This window comes from Mytilus trossulus, chromosome 14, assembly GCF_036588685.1.
Source record: "Mytilus trossulus isolate FHL-02 chromosome 14, PNRI_Mtr1.1.1.hap1, whole genome shotgun sequence".
NCBI lineage: Eukaryota > Metazoa > Mollusca > Bivalvia > Mytilida > Mytilidae > Mytilus > Mytilus trossulus.
This window is the reverse complement of record NC_086386.1, coordinates 6,043,685-6,064,094: the sequence shown is the minus strand read 5'-3', so window position 1 is coordinate 6,064,094 and position 20,410 is coordinate 6,043,685. Positions and strand designations below refer to the sequence as shown.

At 34.7% G+C, this 20,410-nt stretch overlaps 1 protein-coding gene across 1 annotated transcript; it reads right to left on the bottom strand.

Moving 5' to 3' along the window:
• Positions 1 to 461: 461 nt before the first annotated feature.
• Positions 462 to 19,590, bottom strand: LOC134697190 (ligand-gated ion channel 4-like). The gene is made up of 3 exons (XM_063559282.1): positions 18,647 to 19,590; positions 5,247 to 5,351; positions 462 to 770 (listed from the first exon to the last, which is right to left on the bottom strand). The coding sequence occupies exons 1-3, from the start codon at positions 19,578 to 19,580 to the stop codon at positions 577 to 579; spliced, it is 1,233 nt and encodes a 410-aa protein (XP_063415352.1). The 5' UTR covers positions 19,581 to 19,590; the 3' UTR covers positions 462 to 576.
• Positions 19,591 to 20,410: the final 820 nt, after the last annotated feature.

The following is a 20,410-nucleotide window of genomic DNA, read 5'->3' as shown; positions in this document are numbered from 1 at the left end:
ATTTTTCTGTGATGACAGTTACTTATTACAGGATGAAAGAGTATCCATAAGATAATCAGCTGTATGGTTTGAAAAAATAGGCGTAACGTCCAAATCTTTGTAGAAATGAGAATATGTGGCAAAAACAATAAAAATAAACTGCAAAACAGTACGTAATTACATTACAAAGCCAATATTAGGTGGGTTCAGGTTATAATACTAATACAATTTTAAAGATTGAAAAGTGACAGGTGTTTGACAACTGTATGAAACAGCAAGCTGGAAGTTATCTTTACTTATGTTAAAATATAAATGAGTGGTTTGAAGGCCAATGAGACAGCTATTCATCCAGGTATGTTTGACTTATTCAAATAACCACGTATAATTTCATTTTGTATCTAAATCAATTCGAAATCAAGATAATACATTTAAAAAAGTATGACAACAAAACTAAACCAAATTTCGATCACATTATTGCGCCTTGAACTTTTAAACGTTTCATTTTTGCAGAGTAAGTATAATATACAATATGCAATGAATATACACATAATATATAACGTGATTAAAAGTTTGCAAGCCCGAGATACTTAATCTGTCTTATGCAACATTTTCAGTTTTCTTTTCGAAAAATATTTGTACGAGGAAATATGCATATGCAGTTGTATATGCGATGAGCATCACTAAAAAACCGACTGCATATAAGCCTATATATTTTCTATTTGTACTTCTTTTCCCTTTAGTTGTGTCTTTATTGTCACCTCTCTTGTCGTCTGCTAATTTCGTACTATCATCTGAAAGACAATTATATAGAATATATATATACATTTGCCCATAATGTTTTTGTTCTGTAAGACAAACCCAAAGTAGCAAATTATTACGGTGACCATTTTCAATGCTTATCAATTTTTAATTTGATTTCTAGTTGTTTGTTTCTCATTAGGAATCGTACCACTTCATTTTATTTTATATGCAATGACGTTACACTGCATTTTATTCAATTACAACAGATATTTTTCTTATTTTTTATTTTTACTGCTTATTATATATAAATAAAATGACTCCAATAAGACTATGTGACAATGGGGGGGGGGGGGGGGGGTTGTGAACAGATATATCATGTAAAGGAGGGGTATTTTCGAAAAATACCAGTCGAGAGAATGTTAAATTTCACGAGCCGTAAGGCGAGGGAAATTCATTCTCAAGACTGGTATTTTATTAACCATTTTGATCATGTTGACTTATTTGTAAATCTTACTTTGCTGAACATTATTGCTGTTTACAGTTTATCTCTATCTATAATAATATTCAAGATAAGATAATAAACAAAAACAGCAAAATTTCCCTAAAACTACCAATTCAGGGGTAGCAACCCAACAACGAGTTGTAGGATTCATCTGAAAATTGTAAGGCAGATCGATCTTGACCTGATTTACAATTTTGTTCAATGTCAGATTTGCTCTAATTGCTCTGGGTTTTGAGTTGTGAGCCAAAACTGCATTTTACCATTTTGTTCTATTTTTAGCCATGGCGGCCATCTTGGTTGGTTGGCTAGGTCACGCCACACATTTTTTAAACTAGATACCCCAAAGATGATTGTGGCAAATTTTGGAGTCATTAAGCCCAGTAGTTTCAGAGGAGAAGATTTTTGTAAAGGATTACTCAGATTTACGAAAAATGGCGAAAAGATAACTATAAAGGGCAATAACTCCTATAGGGGTCAACTGACCATTTTGGTCATGTTGACTTATTTGTAAATCTTACTTTGCTGAACATTATTGCTGTTTACTGTTTATCTCTATCTATCATAATATTCAAGATAATAACCAAAAATAGTAAAATTATCTCAAAATAACCAATTCAGGGGCAGCAACCCAAGAACGGGTTGTTGGATTCACCTGAAAATTTCATGGCAGATAGGTCTTGATCTGATAAACTATTTAACATGTCAGATTTGCTCTAAATGCTTTGGTTTTTGAGTTATATGCCAAAAACTGCATTTGACACCACACATTTTTTAAACTAGATACCCAAATGATGATTGTGGCCAAGTTTGGTTTAATTTGGCCCAGCAGTTTCAGAGGAGAAGATTTTTGTAAAAGTTAACGACGACGGACGACGGAAGCCAAATAATGGGAAACACTCACTTGGCCCTGCGGGCCAGGTGAGCTAATAAGACAATATTTGTTCTCGTTTTAACAGTTTTAATGTTTAACATTGTACCCCATTATGCTAATGCTGTTTCAGTGTTAAAGATAAATGGAAATCACGATCTTTATTGACAATCGGAGATGCATATACTTAAATCTACTGTTCATGATAGCCACAATACTTAGTTATGTAATAAACGGAAACACAAGTCTTTTAAGAGCTTTCTTACAATTTGACGACAGATACATCTGCTCGAAAAATCATACGTTAGACCCGCCTGATCTATTATTTTGAATTTGATTATTTTTTCTAAAAATGATATGCATCTGTCTTGAGACTTAGATCAGGCTTTATCTAAACGGACAGTTACACATTTCCTGAATTTTTGGATGAGAGAAGATACCTTAACAAAAAGTAAAAACACAAAAATACTGAACTCCGAGGAAAATTCAAAAACCAAAATCAAAAACCAAAAGGCAAAATCAGAAGTCCAAACACATCAAACGAATGGATAACAACTGTCATATTCCTGACTTGATACAGGCATTTTCTAATGTAGAAAATGGTGGATTTAACCTGGTTGTATAGCTAGATAAACCCCTCACCTGTATGACAGTCGCATCAAATTCCATTACATTGTCAACGATTCATGAACAAAACAAACATACTCAAAGAGTTAAATGTCAAAAATAGGGGTACAGCAGTCAATATTGTGTTATCATCTAAATATCACTATAAAAACAACAAATGTAACGAAGAAACACAAAAAGGCATACATTCAATTTAACATACTCATTTTGCTTTTCTAATACGACTTGATTTATCTATGTAAAGTCTACCCGAGGTTTTCAGTACTGGTGTAAAATTTCACGTTTGAAATTCGCATAGGTAGACATAAAAATAATTTTGTCATTCAAAGTATGACGGCAAACATACATGCAGAGTCACGTAAAGTATATATAACAAAAAACAGACTCAACATAAAGTAACAATAATATACAAAATAATTGTGTGGTTCAAGTATGACGGGATACATAAGTACAGTTTCACGTCAAATGTATAACACAAAAACAGACTTAACAGAAAAAGTAGTATAATTGAATAAAATAGTTTTGTCATTCATAGCATGTCAAGATCCATAAGCAAAAGTTATATTGATAAATGAAATTATTTTTTCGTTCAAAGTATGATTTTTACATAACCCCAGAGTCATTTCAAAAGAATATCTAAAAAAACTGACTTAAGGTCAAGGAACAGTAAATGGGCTATGTCGCAAATTTTGCTAATAATTTGCATACAACCTTGGCTCGTTGAACTACAACTAAAAATTGAAAAAATAATACATTTATCTTTTTTATTATCTGAAAAATTGCAGATTGATTTCTTTTAATATGGGTGAATATTTGTATAGAAAGCACATAGAATCGGCAAAAAACCTTTTAAAATTTGTCTTAAAATCGCCAAATCTCTAATTCTACTCCATAGATTTTTTTCAAAAAACTATATATTGTTGAAACATACATTTCTGTTTAAATGATATAAAATAATCATAGGGTCACTGACTTCGTTTTTTGTCTACTAATCAATTTGTTACCTTGTTGGTAGTGAAAAACGCAAAAAAACAACATTTTACGGCCTGCAACGCGATAACGTTACGATTATTTCGACGTTTTGTTGGATTTTTTTTTACAAAGAACGCAACTTTGAATGATGTGTATCGTAAAAACGAAGTCGGTGACCCTATCTTTATTTTGCATCATTATAACGGAAATTTATGTATCAACAACATATAGTTTTTAAAGAAAAATATATTGAGTAAAATTAGAGATTTGGCGATTTTAAGACAAATTTTAGAAAGGTTTTCCCCGATTTTATGTGCTTTCTATACAAATGTTCACCCATTTTGTAAGAATTCAATCAGTAATATTTCAAATGATAATTGAGATAAATGCAATATTTTTTCGATTTTCAGTTGAAGTTCATCGAGCCAGAGTTGTATGCCAAATTTTACTGAAATCTGTGACATAGCCCATTTACTGTAACTTGACCTTAACAGTACAAGTAATATTAATAAAGACAAATAAAAGAATACTATAACACGTTATTAAGATGATAACCAACGCCAGTACGCAAAATCTATACTTCAAGACCATCTTGTATTAATTGTGAAGTTGATACGGAATATTTATCAACAAGTTCTGGGTATTTTCCGATGAACTTTTTTTTAGAGAAAACAAAATTATCTAAATACAGAATAACACTCAGGTAACCCCGTGGCACCCCCCTTTTGCCCCCAAAGCTATTATTTTGTTTTAACATCACTGGATTATTAGTATTCAGTTAAACAAATTACCGACGTCAAATTATTGTTCTCTCTCTTACCCCAGGAGTAGATTACCTTAGCCGTATTTGGCACAACTTTTTGGAATTTTGGGTCCTCAATGCTCTTCAACTTTGTATATGTTTGGCTTTTCACTATTTTGATCTGAGCGTCACTGATGAGTCTTATGTAGACGAAACGCGCGTCTGGCGTATAAAATTATAATCCTGGTACGTTTGATAACTATTTACACCACTTGGTCGATGCCACTGCTGGTGGACGTTTCGTCCCCGAGGGTATCACCAGCCCAGTAGTCAGCACTTCGGTGTTGACATGAATATCAATTATATGGTAATTTTTATAAATTTTCTGTTTACAAAACTTTGAATTATTCGAAAAACTAAGGATTTTCTTACCCCAGGCATAGATTACCTTAGCCGTATTTGGCCCAACTTTTTGGAATTTTGGGTCCTCAATGCTCTTCAACTTTGTATTTGTTTGGCTTTTCACTATTTTGATCTGAGCGTCACTGATGAGTCTTATGTAGACGAAACGCGCGTCTGGCGTATAAAATTATAATCCTGGTACGTTTGATAACTAATTACAAAAGTTAGGACCTTTCTTCAAAATATAAGACAGCTTTTTGAGAATTTCTGTATCAAAGCCGGAGACACCAAACATTTAAAATATACCAATGATGAAAATTTAATTTAAACTAAAAGAAAATATTTCTAAATACAAAGCATAGCAGAATCTTAACCACCGTTGCTAAGCTTTTTAAAGATTAAAGCTAACATACCTTCACTGGCCGGTCTCAAACTCTGTTCGTTTGGTGGTTGACGTTGAGGTTCTGTTCCCTGTAACTCAACTTTTACCTCACTGAGCTCGAGGCTTATTGTTGTCTCTGAATTGAAATAATAATCTATGCGTCTACAACTATTTTTATTAGGACAACCAATTGATAAATGATTTAAAACGAAAAAGAAAAGGGCATAATGTTTACTGAATATGCATAATGATAGATGTAAGAAACTTTAAAAAAAATTTGCTCGTGAGCGTTAAAATATATGATATAAAAAAAAGATGTGGTATGATTGCCAATGAGACAACTATCCACAAAATACAAAAATGACACAACCATTAACAACTATAGGTCACCGTACGGCCTTCAACAATGAGCAAAGCCCATACCGCACAGTCAGCTATAAAAGGCCCAGATAAGACAATGTAAAACAATTGAAACGAGAAAACTAACGGCTTTATTTATGTAAAATAAATGAACGAAAAACAAACATGTAACACATAAACAAACGACAACCACTGAATTACAGGCTCCTGACTTGGGACAGGCAAATACATAGATAATGTGGCGGGGTTAAACATGTTAGCGGGATCTCTACCCCCCCTAACAAGCATCCAGAAATATTCACTTTGCGGTTAGAGTTTTGAAATTTTAATAACTTTCTTAAACTATCCTCGATTTCTTCCAAACTTAGACAGAAGCTTGTTTCTGATCAAAAGCTAGTATATAGGAGGCCAATTTGTAAAACATATTTCTTGTTTTTCTGTATGTTAATCATATGTGGACAGAAAACATTTATTAGATAAATATAGTAGGCGAGACACTTGGTTTCGCAGAACCTTATATTTTTTGAAGTGATGACACAGTTTTACTGAATATTAAAATCAAATTGTAAATGACAGTGAATGATTGATAAAATCCAGAGTTTGAACAACAAACTGTGTCAGATTTCTTCGGATTAAATATTCTGGTTGCAGAAATAAAAACAATTTTGAACTTTTTTCTTCGTAAATAGTACTTTTGTAAAATGTTCCCCAACAAAATTGAAAGAATAATGCGCGTTTAAATACTTAATTTCATTATCAGTTTCTGAAAAATAAAAACTGATGAAGATAAATTAGTTATTGCAAAATGAGAAATCTGAAAAAAATAAATGAAATAAAACGTAACAGAAGTATAAGTATTTGTTGTTGTGTTTTTTTGGAGTTCCAAGTCTGAAAAGAGTCGTCAAAATGAATTGAGAAGATAACTTTATGATTGTAATTGTCGAGGTTGCTTTTTCTGATAGTACTTTTTTGGTTACAACAGCTCCTCAAAGTTTGTATTTTAAAATTTGGTTCCACTAGAGAAGCAGCGACTGTCAAAACATTTTAGAGGCTTTTAAAGCTTATTATGCAGTATGAATTTTCTTATTGTTCAATTCTGTACAGTGACATACAGTTGTTAACTACAATGTCATTTGTACTTTGATAGAGCGTTGTCTCTTTGGTAATCAACCTACGTCTTTGGAAAACAAATGTTTATTTCCACATTTCTGAAATGTGATAAAAAAAATTAGGGTGGATTACAATTGCCTTGCAGAGGAGTTTACTCCATTGGATGAACACAAATACAAGAAAAATGAAATTTCGGTTGTGCTATGCTGAACAATATTCTATTAATCTTATCAGGAAAGAAATGATATATATTTAAAATTTACACTACTGAAGTGTTTCTCCTATCAAGGATCACCAATGTTGACTAAAGGAAATTAGAACTTACTGCCAGATTGTTTACATTACTGACATAAGCATAATAACTCGCAATATCGAAATGAGTTTGTTTTTTAAAAAGAGGATTCTTAACCTTTTATCTTACCACGATTAGGACTTTTCTCAATATCGTTATTTTTATAATTCAAATTTTTGTTTTTTAATACAGTTGCTCAAGTTTTCAGCATCGGATAACATAGACTGTCATCTATGTCATTGTAGAGTTTAAATAGTTATCAAAGGTACCAGGATTATAATTTAGTACGCCAGACGCGCGTTTTGTCTACATAAGACTCATCAGTGACGCTCAAATCAAAAATATTTATAAACCCAAACAAGTACAATGTTGAAGAGCATTGAGGATCCAAAATTCCAAAAAGTTGTGCCAAATACGGCTAAGGTAATCTATGCCTGGGATAAGAAAATCCTTAGTTTTTCAAAAAGTTTATATAGTTTTATATACAGGAAATTTATAAAAATGACCACATTATTGATATTCATGTCAACACCGAAGTGTTGACTACTGGGCTGGTGATACCCTCGGGGACGAAACGTCCACCAGCAGTGGCATCGACCCAGTGGTGTAAATAGTTATCAAAGGTACCAGGATTATAATTTAGTACGCCAGACGCGCGTTTCGTCTACATAAGACTCATCAGTGACGCTCAAATCAAAAATATTTATAAACCCAAACAAGTACAATGTTGAAGAGCATTGAGGATCCAAAATTCCAAAAAGTTGTGCCAAATACGGCTAAGGTAATCTATGCCTGGGATAAGAAAATCCTTAGTTTTTCAAAAAGTTTATATAGTTTTATATACAGGAAATTTATAAAAATGACCACATTATTGATATTCATGTCAACACCGAAGTGTTGACTACTGGGCTGGTGATACCCTCGGGGACGAAACGTCCACCAGCAGTGGCATCGACCTAGTGGTGTAAATAGTTATCAAAGGTACCAGGATTATAATTTAGTACGCCAGACGCGCGTTTCGTCTACATAAGACTCATCAGTGACGCTCAAATTAAAAAATATTTATAAACCCAAACAAGTACAATGTTGAAGAGCATTGAGGATCAAAAATTCCAAAAAGTTGTGCCAAATACGGCTAAGGTAATCTATGCCTGGGATAAGAAAATCCTTAGTTTTTCAAAAAGTTTATATAGTTTTATATACTCGCAATATCGAAATGAGTTTGTTTTTTAAAAAGAGGATTCTTAACCTTTTATCTTACCACGATTAGGACTTTTCTCAATATCGTTACTTTTATAATTCAAATTTTTGTTTTTTAATACAGTTGCTCAAGTTTGCAGCATCGGATAACATAGACTGTCATCTATGTCATTGTAGAGTTTAAATAGTTATCAAAGGTACCAGGATTATAATTTAGTACGCCAGACGCGCGTTTTGTCTACATAAGACTCATCAGTGACGCTCAAATCAAAAATATTTATAAACCCAAACAAGTACAATGTTGAAGAGCATTGAGGATCCAAAATTCCAAAAAGTTGTGCCAAATACGGCTAAGGTAATCTATGCCTGGGATAAGAAAATCCTTAGTTTTTCAAAAAGTTTATATAGTTTTATATACAGGAAATTTATAAAAATGACCACATTATTGATATTCATGTCAACACCGAAGTGTTGACTACTGGGCTGGTGATACCCTCGGGGACGAAACGTCCACCAGCAGTGGCATCGACCCAGTGGTGTAAATAGTTATCAAAGGTACCAGGATTATAATTTAGTACGTCAGACGCGCGTTTCGTCTACATAAGACTCATCAGTGACGCTCAAATCAAAAATATTTATAAACCCAAACAAGTACAATGTTGAAGAGCATTGAGGATCCAAAATTCCAAAAAGTTGTGCCGAATACGGCTAAGGTAATCTATGCCTGGGATAAGAAAATCCTTAGTTTTTCAAAAAGTTTATATAGTTTTATATACAGGAAATTTATAAAAATGACCACATTATTGATATTCATGTCAACACCGAAGTGTTGACTACTGGGCTGGTGATACCCTCGGGGACGAAACGTCCACCAGCAGTGGCATCGACCCAGTGGTGTAAATAGTTATCAAAGGTACCAGGATTATAATTTAGTACGCCAGACGCGCGTTTCGTCTACATAAGACTCATCAGTGACGCTCAAATCAAAAATATCTATAAACCCAAACAAGTACAATGTTGAAGAGCATTGAGGATCCAAAATTCCAAAAAGTTGTGCCAAATACGACTAAGGTAATCTATGCCTGGGATAAGAAAATCCTTAGTTTTTCAAAAAGTTTATATAGTTTTATATACAGGAAATTTATAAAAATGACCACATTATTGATATTCATGTCAACACCGAAGTGTTGACTACTGGGCTGGTGATACCCTCGGGGACGAAACGTCCACCAGCAGTGGCATCGACCCAGTGGTGTAAATAGTTATCAAAGGTACCAGGATTATAATTTAGTACGCCAGACGCGCGTTTCGTCTACATAAGACTCATCAGTGACGCTCAAATCAAAAATATTTATAAACCCAAACAAGTACAATTTTGAAGAGCATTGAGGATCCAAAATTCCAAAAAGTTGTGCCAAATACGGCTAAGGTAATCTATGCCTGGGATAAGAAAATCCTTAGTTTTTCAAAAAGTTTATATAGTTTTATATACAGGAAATTTATAAAAATGACCACATTATTGATATTCATGTCAACACCGAAGTGTTGACTACTGGGCTGGTGATACCCTCGGGGACGAAACGTCCACCAGCAGTGGCATCGACCCAGTGGTGTAAATAGTTATCAAAGGTACCAGGATTATAATTTAGTACGCCAGACGCGCGTTTCGTCTACATAAGACTCATCAGTGACGCTCAAATCAAAATTATTTATAAACCCAAACAAGTACAATGTTGAAGAGCATTGAGGATCCAAAATTCCAAAAAGTTGTGCCAAATACGGCTAAGGTAATCTATGCCTGGGATAAGAAAATCCTTAGTTTTTCAAAAAGTTTATATAGTTTTATATACAGGAAATTTATAAAAATGACCACATTATTGATATTCATGTCAACACCGAAGTGTTGACTACTGGGCTGGTGATACCCTCGGGGACGAAACGTCCACCAGCAGTGGCATCGACCCAGTGGTGTAAATAGTTATCAAAGGTACCAGGATTATAATTTAGTACGCCAGACGCGCGTTTCGTCTACATAAGACTCATCAGTGACGCTCAAATCAAAAATATCTATAAACCCAAACAAGTACAATGTTGAAGAGCATTGAGGATCCAAAATTCCAAAAAGTTGTGCCAAATACGACTAAGGTAATCTATGCCTGGGATAAGAAAATCCTTAGTTTTTCAAAAAGTTTATATAGTTTTATATACAGGAAATTTATAAAAATGACCACATTATTGATATTCATGTCAACACCGAAGTGTTGACTACTGGGCTGGTGATACCCTCGGGGACGAAACGTCCACCAGCAGTGGCATCGACCCAGTGGTGTAAATAGTTATCAAAGGTACCAGGATTATAATTTAGTACGCCAGACGCGCGTTTCGTCTACATAAGACTCATCAGTGACGCTCAAATCAAAAATATCTATAAACCCAAACAAGTACAATGTTGAAGAGCATTGAGGATCCAAAATTCCAAAAAGTTGTGCCAAATACGACTAAGGTAATCTATGCCTGGGATAAGAAAATCCTTAGTTTTTCAAAAAGTTTATATAGTTTTATATACAGGAAATTTATAAAAATGACCACATTATTGATATTCATGTCAACACCGAAGTGTTGACTACTGGGCTGGTGATACCCTCGGGGACGAAACGTCCACCAGCAGTGGCATCGACCCAGTGGTGTAAATAGTTATCAAAGGTACCAGGATTATAATTTAGTACGCCAGACGCGCGTTTCGTCTACATAAGACTCATCAGTGACGCTCAAATCAAAAATATTTATAAACCCAAACAAGTACAATTTTGAAGAGCATTGAGGATCCAAAATTCCAAAAAGTTGTGCCAAATACGGCTAAGGTAATCTATGCCTGGGATAAGAAAATCCTTAGTTTTTCAAAAAGTTTATATAGTTTTATATACAGGAAATTTATAAAAATGACCACATTATTGATATTCATGTCAACACCGAAGTGTTGACTACTGGGCTGGTGATACCCTCGGGGACGAAACGTCCACCAGCAGTGGCATCGACCCAGTGGTGTAAATAGTTATCAAAGGTACCAGGATTATAATTTAGTACGCCAGACGCGCGTTTCGTCTACATAAGACTCATCAGTGACGCTCAAATCAAAAATATTTATAAACCCAAACAAGTACAATGTTGAAGAGCATTGAGGATCCAAAATTCAAAAAAGTTGTGCCAAATACGGCTAAGGTAATCTATGCCTGGGATAAGAAAATCCTTAGTTTTTCAAAAAGTTTATATAGTTTTATATACAGGAAATTTATAAAAATGACCACATTATTGATATTCATGTCAACACCGAAGTGTTGACTACTGGGCTGGTGATACCCTCGGGGACGAAACGTCCACCAGCAGTGGCATCGACCCAGTGGTGTAAATAGTTATCAAAGGTACCAGGATTATAATTTAGTACGCCAGACGCGCGTTTCGTCTACATAAGACTCATCAGTGACGCTCAAATCAAAATATCTATAAACCCAAACAAGTACAATGTTGAAGAGCATTGAGGATCCAAAATTCCAAAAAGTTGTGCCAAATACGACTAAGGTAATCTATGCCTGGGATAAGAAAATCCTTAGTTTTTCAAAAAGTTTATATAGTTTTATATACAGGAAATTTATAAAAATGACCACATTATTGATATTCATGTCAACACCGAAGTGTTGACTACTGGGCTGGTGATACCCTCGGGGACGAAACGTCCACCAGCAGTGGCATCGACCCAGTGGTGTAAATAGTTATCAAAGGTACCAGGATTATAATTTAGTACGCCAGACGCGCGTTTCGTCTACATAAGACTCATCAGTGACGCTCAAATCAAAAATATTTATAAACCCAAACAAGTACAATTTTGAAGAGCATTGAGGATCCAAAATTCCAAAAAGTTGTGCCAAATACGGCTAAGGTAATCTATGCCTGGGATAAGAAAATCCTTAGTTTTTCAAAAAGTTTATATAGTTTTATATACAGGAAATTTATAAAAATGACCACATTATTGATATTCATGTCAACACCGAAGTGTTGACTACTGGGCTGGTGATACCCTCGGGGACGAAACGTCCACCAGCAGTGGCATCGACCCAGTGGTGTAAATAGTTATCAAAGGTACCAGGATTATAATTTAGTACGCCAGACGCGCGTTTCGTCTACATAAGACTCATCAGTGACGCTCAAATCAAAAATATTTATAAACCCAAACAAGTACAATGTTGAAGAGCATTGAGGATCCAAAATTCCAAAAAGTTGTGCCAAATACGGCTAAGGTAATCTATGCCTGGGATAAGAAAATCCTTAGTTTTTCAAAAAGTTTATATAGTTTTATATACAGGAAATTTATAAAAATGACCACATTATTGATATTCATGTCAACACCGAAGTGTTGACTACTGGGCTGGTGATACCCTCGGGGACGAAACGTCCACCAGCAGTGGCATCGACCCAGTGGTGTAAATAGTTATCAAAGGTACCAGGATTATAATTTAGTACGCCAGACGCGCGTTTCGTCTACATAAGACTCATCAGTGACGCTCAAATCAAAAATATCTATAAACCCAAACAAGTACAATGTTGAAGAGCATTGAGGATCCAAAATTCCAAAAAGTTGTGCCAAATACGACTAAGGTAATCTATGCCTGGGATAAGAAAATCCTTAGTTTTTCAAAAAGTTTATATAGTTTTATATACAGGAAATTTATAAAAATGACCACATTATTGATATTCATGTCAACACCGAAGTGTTGACTACTGGGCTGGTGATACCCTCGGGGACGAAACGTCCACCAGCAGTGGCATCGACCCAGTGGTGTAAATAGTTATCAAAGGTACCAGGATTATAATTTAGTACGCCAGACGCGCGTTTCGTCTACATAAGACTCATCAGTGACGCTCAAATCAAAAATATTTATAAACCCAAACAAGTACAATTTTGAAGAGCATTGAGGATCCAAAATTCCAAAAAGTTGTGCCAAATACGGCTAAGGTAATCTATGCCTGGGATAAGAAAATCCTTAGTTTTTCAAAAAGTTTATATAGTTTTATATACAGGAAATTTATAAAAATGACCACATTATTGATATTCATGTCAACACCGAAGTGTTGACTACTGGGCTGGTGATACCCTCGGGGACGAAACGTCCACCAGCAGTGGCATCGACCCAGTGGTGTAAATAGTTATCAAAGGTACCAGGATTATAATTTAGTACGCCAGACGCGCGTTTCGTCTACATAAGACTCATCAGTGACGCTCAAATCAAAAATATTTATAAACCCAAACAAGTACAATGTTGAAGAGCATTGAGGATCCAAAATTCAAAAAAGTTGTGCCAAATACGGCTAAGGTAATCTATGCCTGGGATAAGAAAATCCTTAGTTTTTCAAAAAGTTTATATAGTTTTATATACAGGAAATTTATAAAAATGACCACATTATTGATATTCATGTCAACACCGAAGTGTTGACTACTGGGCTGGTGATACCCTCGGGGACGAAACGTCCACCAGCAGTGGCATCGACCCAGTGGTGTAAATAGTTATCAAAGGTACCAGGATTATAATTTAGTACGCCAGACGCGCGTTTCGTCTACATAAGACTCATCAGTGACGCTCAAATCAAAATATCTATAAACCCAAACAAGTACAATGTTGAAGAGCATTGAGGATCCAAAATTCCAAAAAGTTGTGCCAAATACGACTAAGGTAATCTATGCCTGGGATAAGAAAATCCTTAGTTTTTCAAAAAGTTTATATAGTTTTATATACAGGAAATTTATAAAAATGACCACATTATTGATATTCATGTCAACACCGAAGTGTTGACTACTGGGCTGGTGATACCCTCGGGGACGAAACGTCCACCAGCAGTGGCATCGACCCAGTGGTGTAAATAGTTATCAAAGGTACCAGGATTATAATTTAGTACGCCAGACGCGCGTTTCGTCTACATAAGACTCATCAGTGACGCTCAAATCAAAAATATTTATAAACCCAAACAAGTACAATTTTGAAGAGCATTGAGGATCCAAAATTCCAAAAAGTTGTGCCAAATACGGCTAAGGTAATCTATGCCTGGGATAAGAAAATCCTTAGTTTTTCAAAAAGTTTATATAGTTTTATATACAGGAAATTTATAAAAATGACCACATTATTGATATTCATGTCAACACCGAAGTGTTGACTACTGGGCTGGTGATACCCTCGGGGACGAAACGTCCACCAGCAGTGGCATCGACCCAGTGGTGTAAATAGTTATCAAAGGTACCAGGATTATAATTTAGTACGCCAGACGCGCGTTTCGTCTACATAAGACTCATCAGTGACGCTCAAATCAAAAATATTTATAAACCCAAACAAGTACAATGTTGAAGAGCATTGAGGATCCAAAATTCCAAAAAGTTGTGCCAAATACGGCTAAGGTAATCTATGCCTGGGATAAGAAAATCCTTAGTTTTTCAAAAAGTTTATATAGTTTTATATACAGGAAATTTATAAAAATGACCACATTATTGATATTCATGTCAACACCGAAGTGTTGACTACTGGGCTGGTGATACCCTCGGGGACGAAACGTCCACCAGCAGTGGCATCGACCCAGTGGTGTAAATAGTTATCAAAGGTACCAGGATTATAATTTAGTACGCCAGACGCGCGTTTCGTCTACATAAGACTCATCAGTGACGCTCAAATCAAAAATATTTATAAACCCAAACAAGTACAATGTTGAAGAGCATTGAGGATCCAAAATTCCAAAAAGTTGTGCCAAATACGGCTAAGGTAATCTATGCCTGGGATAAGAAAATCCTTAGTTTTTCAAAAAGTTTATATAGTTTTATATACAGGAAATTTATAAAAATGACCACATTATTGATATTCATGTCAACACCGAAGTGTTGACTACTGGGCTGGTGATACCCTCGGGGACGAAACGTCCACCAGCAGTGGCATCGACCCAGTGGTGTAAATAGTTATCAAAGGTACCAGGATTATAATTTAGTACGCCAGACGCGCGTTTCGTCTACATAAGACTCATCAGTGACGCTCAAATCAAAAATATTTATAAACCCAAACAAGTACAATTTTGAAGAGCATTGAGGATCCAAAATTCCAAAAAGTTGTGCCAAATACGGCTAAGGTAATCTATGCCTGGGATAAGAAAATCCTTAGTTTTTCAAAAAGTTTATATAGTTTTATATACAGGAAATTTATAAAAATGACCACATTATTGATATTCATGTCAACACCGAAGTGTTGACTACTGGGCTGGTGATACCCTCGGGGACGAAACGTCCACCAGCAGTGGCATCGACCCAGTGGTGTAAATAGTTATCAAAGGTACCAGGATTATAATTTAGTACGCCAGACGCGCGTTTCGTCTACATAAGACTCATCAGTGACGCTCAAATCAAAAATATTTATAAACCCAAACAAGTACAATGTTGAAGAGCATTGAGGATCCAAAATTCCAAAAAGTTGTGCCAAATACGGCTAAGGTAATCTATGCCTGGGATACGAAAATCCTTAGTTTTTCAAAAAGTTTATATAGTTTTATATACAGGAAATTTATAAAAATGACCACATTATTGATATTCATGTCAACACCGAAGTGTTGACTACTGGGCTGGTGATACCCTCGGGGACGAAACGTCCACCAGCAGTGGCATCGACCCAGTGGTGTAAATAGTTATCAAAGGTACCAGGATTATAATTTAGTACGCCAGACGCGCGTTTCGTCTACATAAGACTCATCAGTGACGCTCAAATCAAAAATATTTATAAACCCAAACAAGTACAATGTTGAAGAGCATTGAGGATCCAAAATTCCAAAAAGTTGTGCCAAATACGGCTAAGGTAATCTATGCCTGGGATAAGAAAATCCTTAGTTTTTCAAAAAGTTTATATAGTTTTATATACAGGAAATTTATAAAAATGACCACATTATTGATATTCATGTCAACACCGAAGTGTTGACTACTGGGCTGGTGATACCCTCGGGGACGAAACGTCCACCAGCAGTGGCATCGACCCAGTGGTGTAAATAGTTATCAAAGGTACCAGGATTATAATTTAGTACGCCAGACGCGCGTTTCGTCTACATAAGACTCATCAGTGACGCTCAAATCAAAAATATTTATAAACCCAAACAAGTACAATGTTGAAGAGCATTGAGGATCCAAAATTCCAAAAAGTTGTGCCAAATACAGCTAAGGTAATCTATGCCTGGGATAAGAAAATCCTTAGTTTTTCAAAAAGTTTATATAGTTTTATATACAGGAAATTTATAAAAATGACCACATTATTGATATTCATGTCAACACCGAAGTGTTGACTACTGGGCTGGTGATACCCTCGGGGACGAAACGTCCACCAGCAGTGGCATCGACCCAGTGGTGTAAATAGTTATCAAAGGTACCAGGATTATAATTTAGTACGCCAGACGCGCGTTTCGTCTACATAAGACTCATCAGTGACGCTCAAATCAAAAATATTTATAAACCCAAACAAGTACAATGTTGAAGAGCATTGAGGATCCAAAATTCCAAAAAGTTGTGCCAAATACGGCTAAGGTAATCTATGCCTGGGATAAGAAAATCCTTAGTTTTTCAAAAAGTTTATATAGTTTTATATACAGGAAATTTATAAAAATGACCACATTATTGATATTCATGTCAACACCGAAGTGTTGACTACTGGGCTGGTGATACCCTCGGGGACGAAACGTCCACCAGCAGTGGCATCGACCCAGTGGTGTAAATAGTTATCAAAGGTACCAGGATTATTTTACATTTTTCTCTTTTCACCTTTAAAATCGTGTGTGAGTACACTTACTTTTCCATAAAATTAATCTTATCTTTGTGTTTACGTATCTTCAGTAGCCAAGTGTTACGATCCACTACCCTCTTCTCCACCCTTGGCAGATTAAGCCAACATTTGTGATCAATGTTGCGCCATCTATCAGTTAATAGAGTAACGTCCATTCCAAATACAGTATTTTTGATCAATGAAAGCACTTGAACTCTCTTCAGTTTTAGGTACAAACAAGGTAGCGTCTCGAGTCTACAAACTTTGTGAAGCAGGATACGAAAATATATGCTGATATTTCAACATGTGTTCGAAAACAATCGCAGGATTCTATTAGTTGATTAAGACATTAAAATTGTCACTAAATAACGTCGTTTATTGTGGAGTATAAATACTTGTTGCACAATCAACATTTGATAAATGTTTACCTACATTTTCTACATTTACACGTGATCATGGTTTATCTGCTTTTTGATTTGACGCATCCAGTTTCGACTGCATTCAATGAAAGCATTAGGCTGTGTTTACGTAATTCCATCTCAATCCATCAATGGTTAAAAGGAGGGGGTGGAAATCGTAACCATTGGCTAGCAAAGAAGGGGTTAAAGAAGATCACAGCTTAATAAAAGTCTTGATAGTTTAATACATATAATTCGATTGAATGAATTTTGTGTGAGTGCTATCCATGATGGGCACTTGTTATCAGTAGAGGCAGCTGAATCACTACAAGAGATCCATTGACATGTAGCAGGAAAACTGGCGATTAAGGTCAATTAAGATAAGAGTTGTATAAATCGAAGTCAAAGTGGGGTTTGCAGAAAAAAGTCAGTGCAGAAAGGGGAGTGATTGTTATGAATCAACTTCTCAGACCACTTGGTAATTAATGAGTATTGGAATAATAAACCTTTCAGCGAATCACTTAACTCTTCAATGTATGATAAAAGTTTGATAATATCGTAAATACAGATGAAACAAACGTATTTTGCGCAATTGAATTCAACATATCTTATGCAAAGAGCAGTGTACTATCTAAATATCTGGATGATCAAACATGGTATTCAAATGTAGTCAATAAGTTTTTTGTAATTGTAAATAGTTGTCAAAGGTACCAGGATTATAATTTGGTACGCGCGTTTCGTCTATATAAGACTCATCAGTGACACTCATAACAGAATATTTATAAAGCCAAACAAGTAAAAAGATGAAGAGCATTGAGGATCAAAAATTCCAAAAAGTTATGCCAAATATGTCAAAGGTGAAATTGATGATTGTTTCAAGAGTATGTGGTTATGTCTACCTACACAATTACATCTAGCATAACTAGAACAATTTTGAAGTGTTATCGGAAGGAATAAAAAAAAAACAGTTGTTACGATTTAATCATCATAGCTTTTAGACTGGACTAGTATAGTAAATTTGTAAAAGCTTGCAATATATTAGTGATATATCTTATCACAAAGGTTTTTGGAATTTTGGGGTCCTCATGCTCTTCAACTGTGTACTTGTTTGGATTTACAACTGTTTTGATCTGAGCGTGACTAATGAGTCTTATGTAGACGAAACTCGCGTCTGGCGTTCTAAATTATAATTCTGGTACCTTTAATAATTAATTAAAAGCTATTTAAAATTGAAAATGAACAAACATACCCTCTTTGGCTGGACTTTCTTGCAGTGGTTCATAATTTCGTTTTGTGCGTTTTTTCCCTTTCTTTGCACATGAACTTGTTGAACAATCATCCGCGGAACGAATAGTTTCTTGAGTCTCGGTTGTATCCCCCTCTTCATTCGTATTGTTTCCATTCTTCTCACAATTCCATATTGCACATAATCGTTCACATGTACCACATTTGAATATTACCGTAATGATAACATTCACTATCAGAACGAGCCCACTTATTGCTAGTAAACACCACAATAAACTACCAAAATAAGAAATTTTGTCAGAACTGGTTGGCAAAGACTCGTTAAATATTTCAATAATACCTATTAAAACAAATAAAACGAAAGTTGATAATGGTACTTTAGCTCCGCTAGTTACTGGTATGAAAAAAGTTACAATATTTATCAATGTTATTGTAATAGTTGGAACAAGAAATTTCCATACATAATAGGTTTGTCTGCGCTCCATTTCTATTTGTAAGACCACTCCAGAAAAGTTTCTGCCACTAGAATTTTCTATTGTTGTCATATAACTCCGTATTTTGTCAGGTTTACTTATCAGCCACTCACCATTGGATTTAAAGTAGTTGAGAAAATTATCGGGCAATTTAATGTGTAATATCTGCTCATTGATATCAAGTTGTTGGGCTGCAAAATTCAATTCGCAAGTCTCAGTTTCAAACGGATATCTTGTTGGGTTTACAAAACAATACGTTTTAATTTCGATATCATCATGCCGTTCCACCCGTCCATTACTGAATATATTTACGCGTTTTGTAACATCATCAAAAATATTGGATGTGTCTGCATAATTTGTTAAAAACACATCAGGTTGCCATATCCTTGAAATTGGAGCTGATATTTTATCTATTTCTCCATACAAACTTTTATTCCACGTCAAAAATGCATCTGTCCATGACATCTTTATACCAAGAGATGTTGTCATGATTTGGTTCTTCATGTCTAATGAATGAACTGTATACAGCGCAATTTCAATCTCTACCTGTATTGGTTCACTTTTATTCAAAGTTGGCTTTCTCATATATTTATCATAATCACTGTTCTCTAGTAAGTCTGTCAACAAAAGGCTTTCAACGTTTACACTATAAACATTAAACACCACATTACATAAACAGATAAGATGTAACAGAATTAAATGCATTTCAGTTCAATTTATAGGTATTACAAAACTGTATTTGAGAAAACCAAAATTAAAATACTTATCAATGATATAGACGATTTAAACATTAATAGAATACAAATGTACATGATTTTAAACACCGTGATTTTATTAACCAAAAAGTTTTGAAAAGTGTCACACATTAATTTATTGTACCTTTCTATTGATTGTTGCATAGTATACCAATATAAGAAAAGAAATGATTTAGTCATAAAAGATTTTGTTGGATACCTAGATAGATATTATGACACTGTTTGTTCTGAAAGAGAAAGATCTAGATTTATAGAAATAAAGATTCTTTGAATTTGTTGAAATCACGTGACAAATGCAAACAAACTAAACCTACTTGTAGCAATCACTTATTCGATCACCAGATAAAAATCATGTAGGTGTAAGTTCAAGAACATACTTCTCGTATTTTTTAAAGAAGCGTATGTATGAAATGAAAATATATATAATAGAAAAATTTAGAAAACCGAGTAGCATTGACTTTCACTTTCATTTATATTAAATTAACAGTTATAGTATTTAATGACGTTTTGTATTTCTTGACGACTTAGCGTGTACAAACA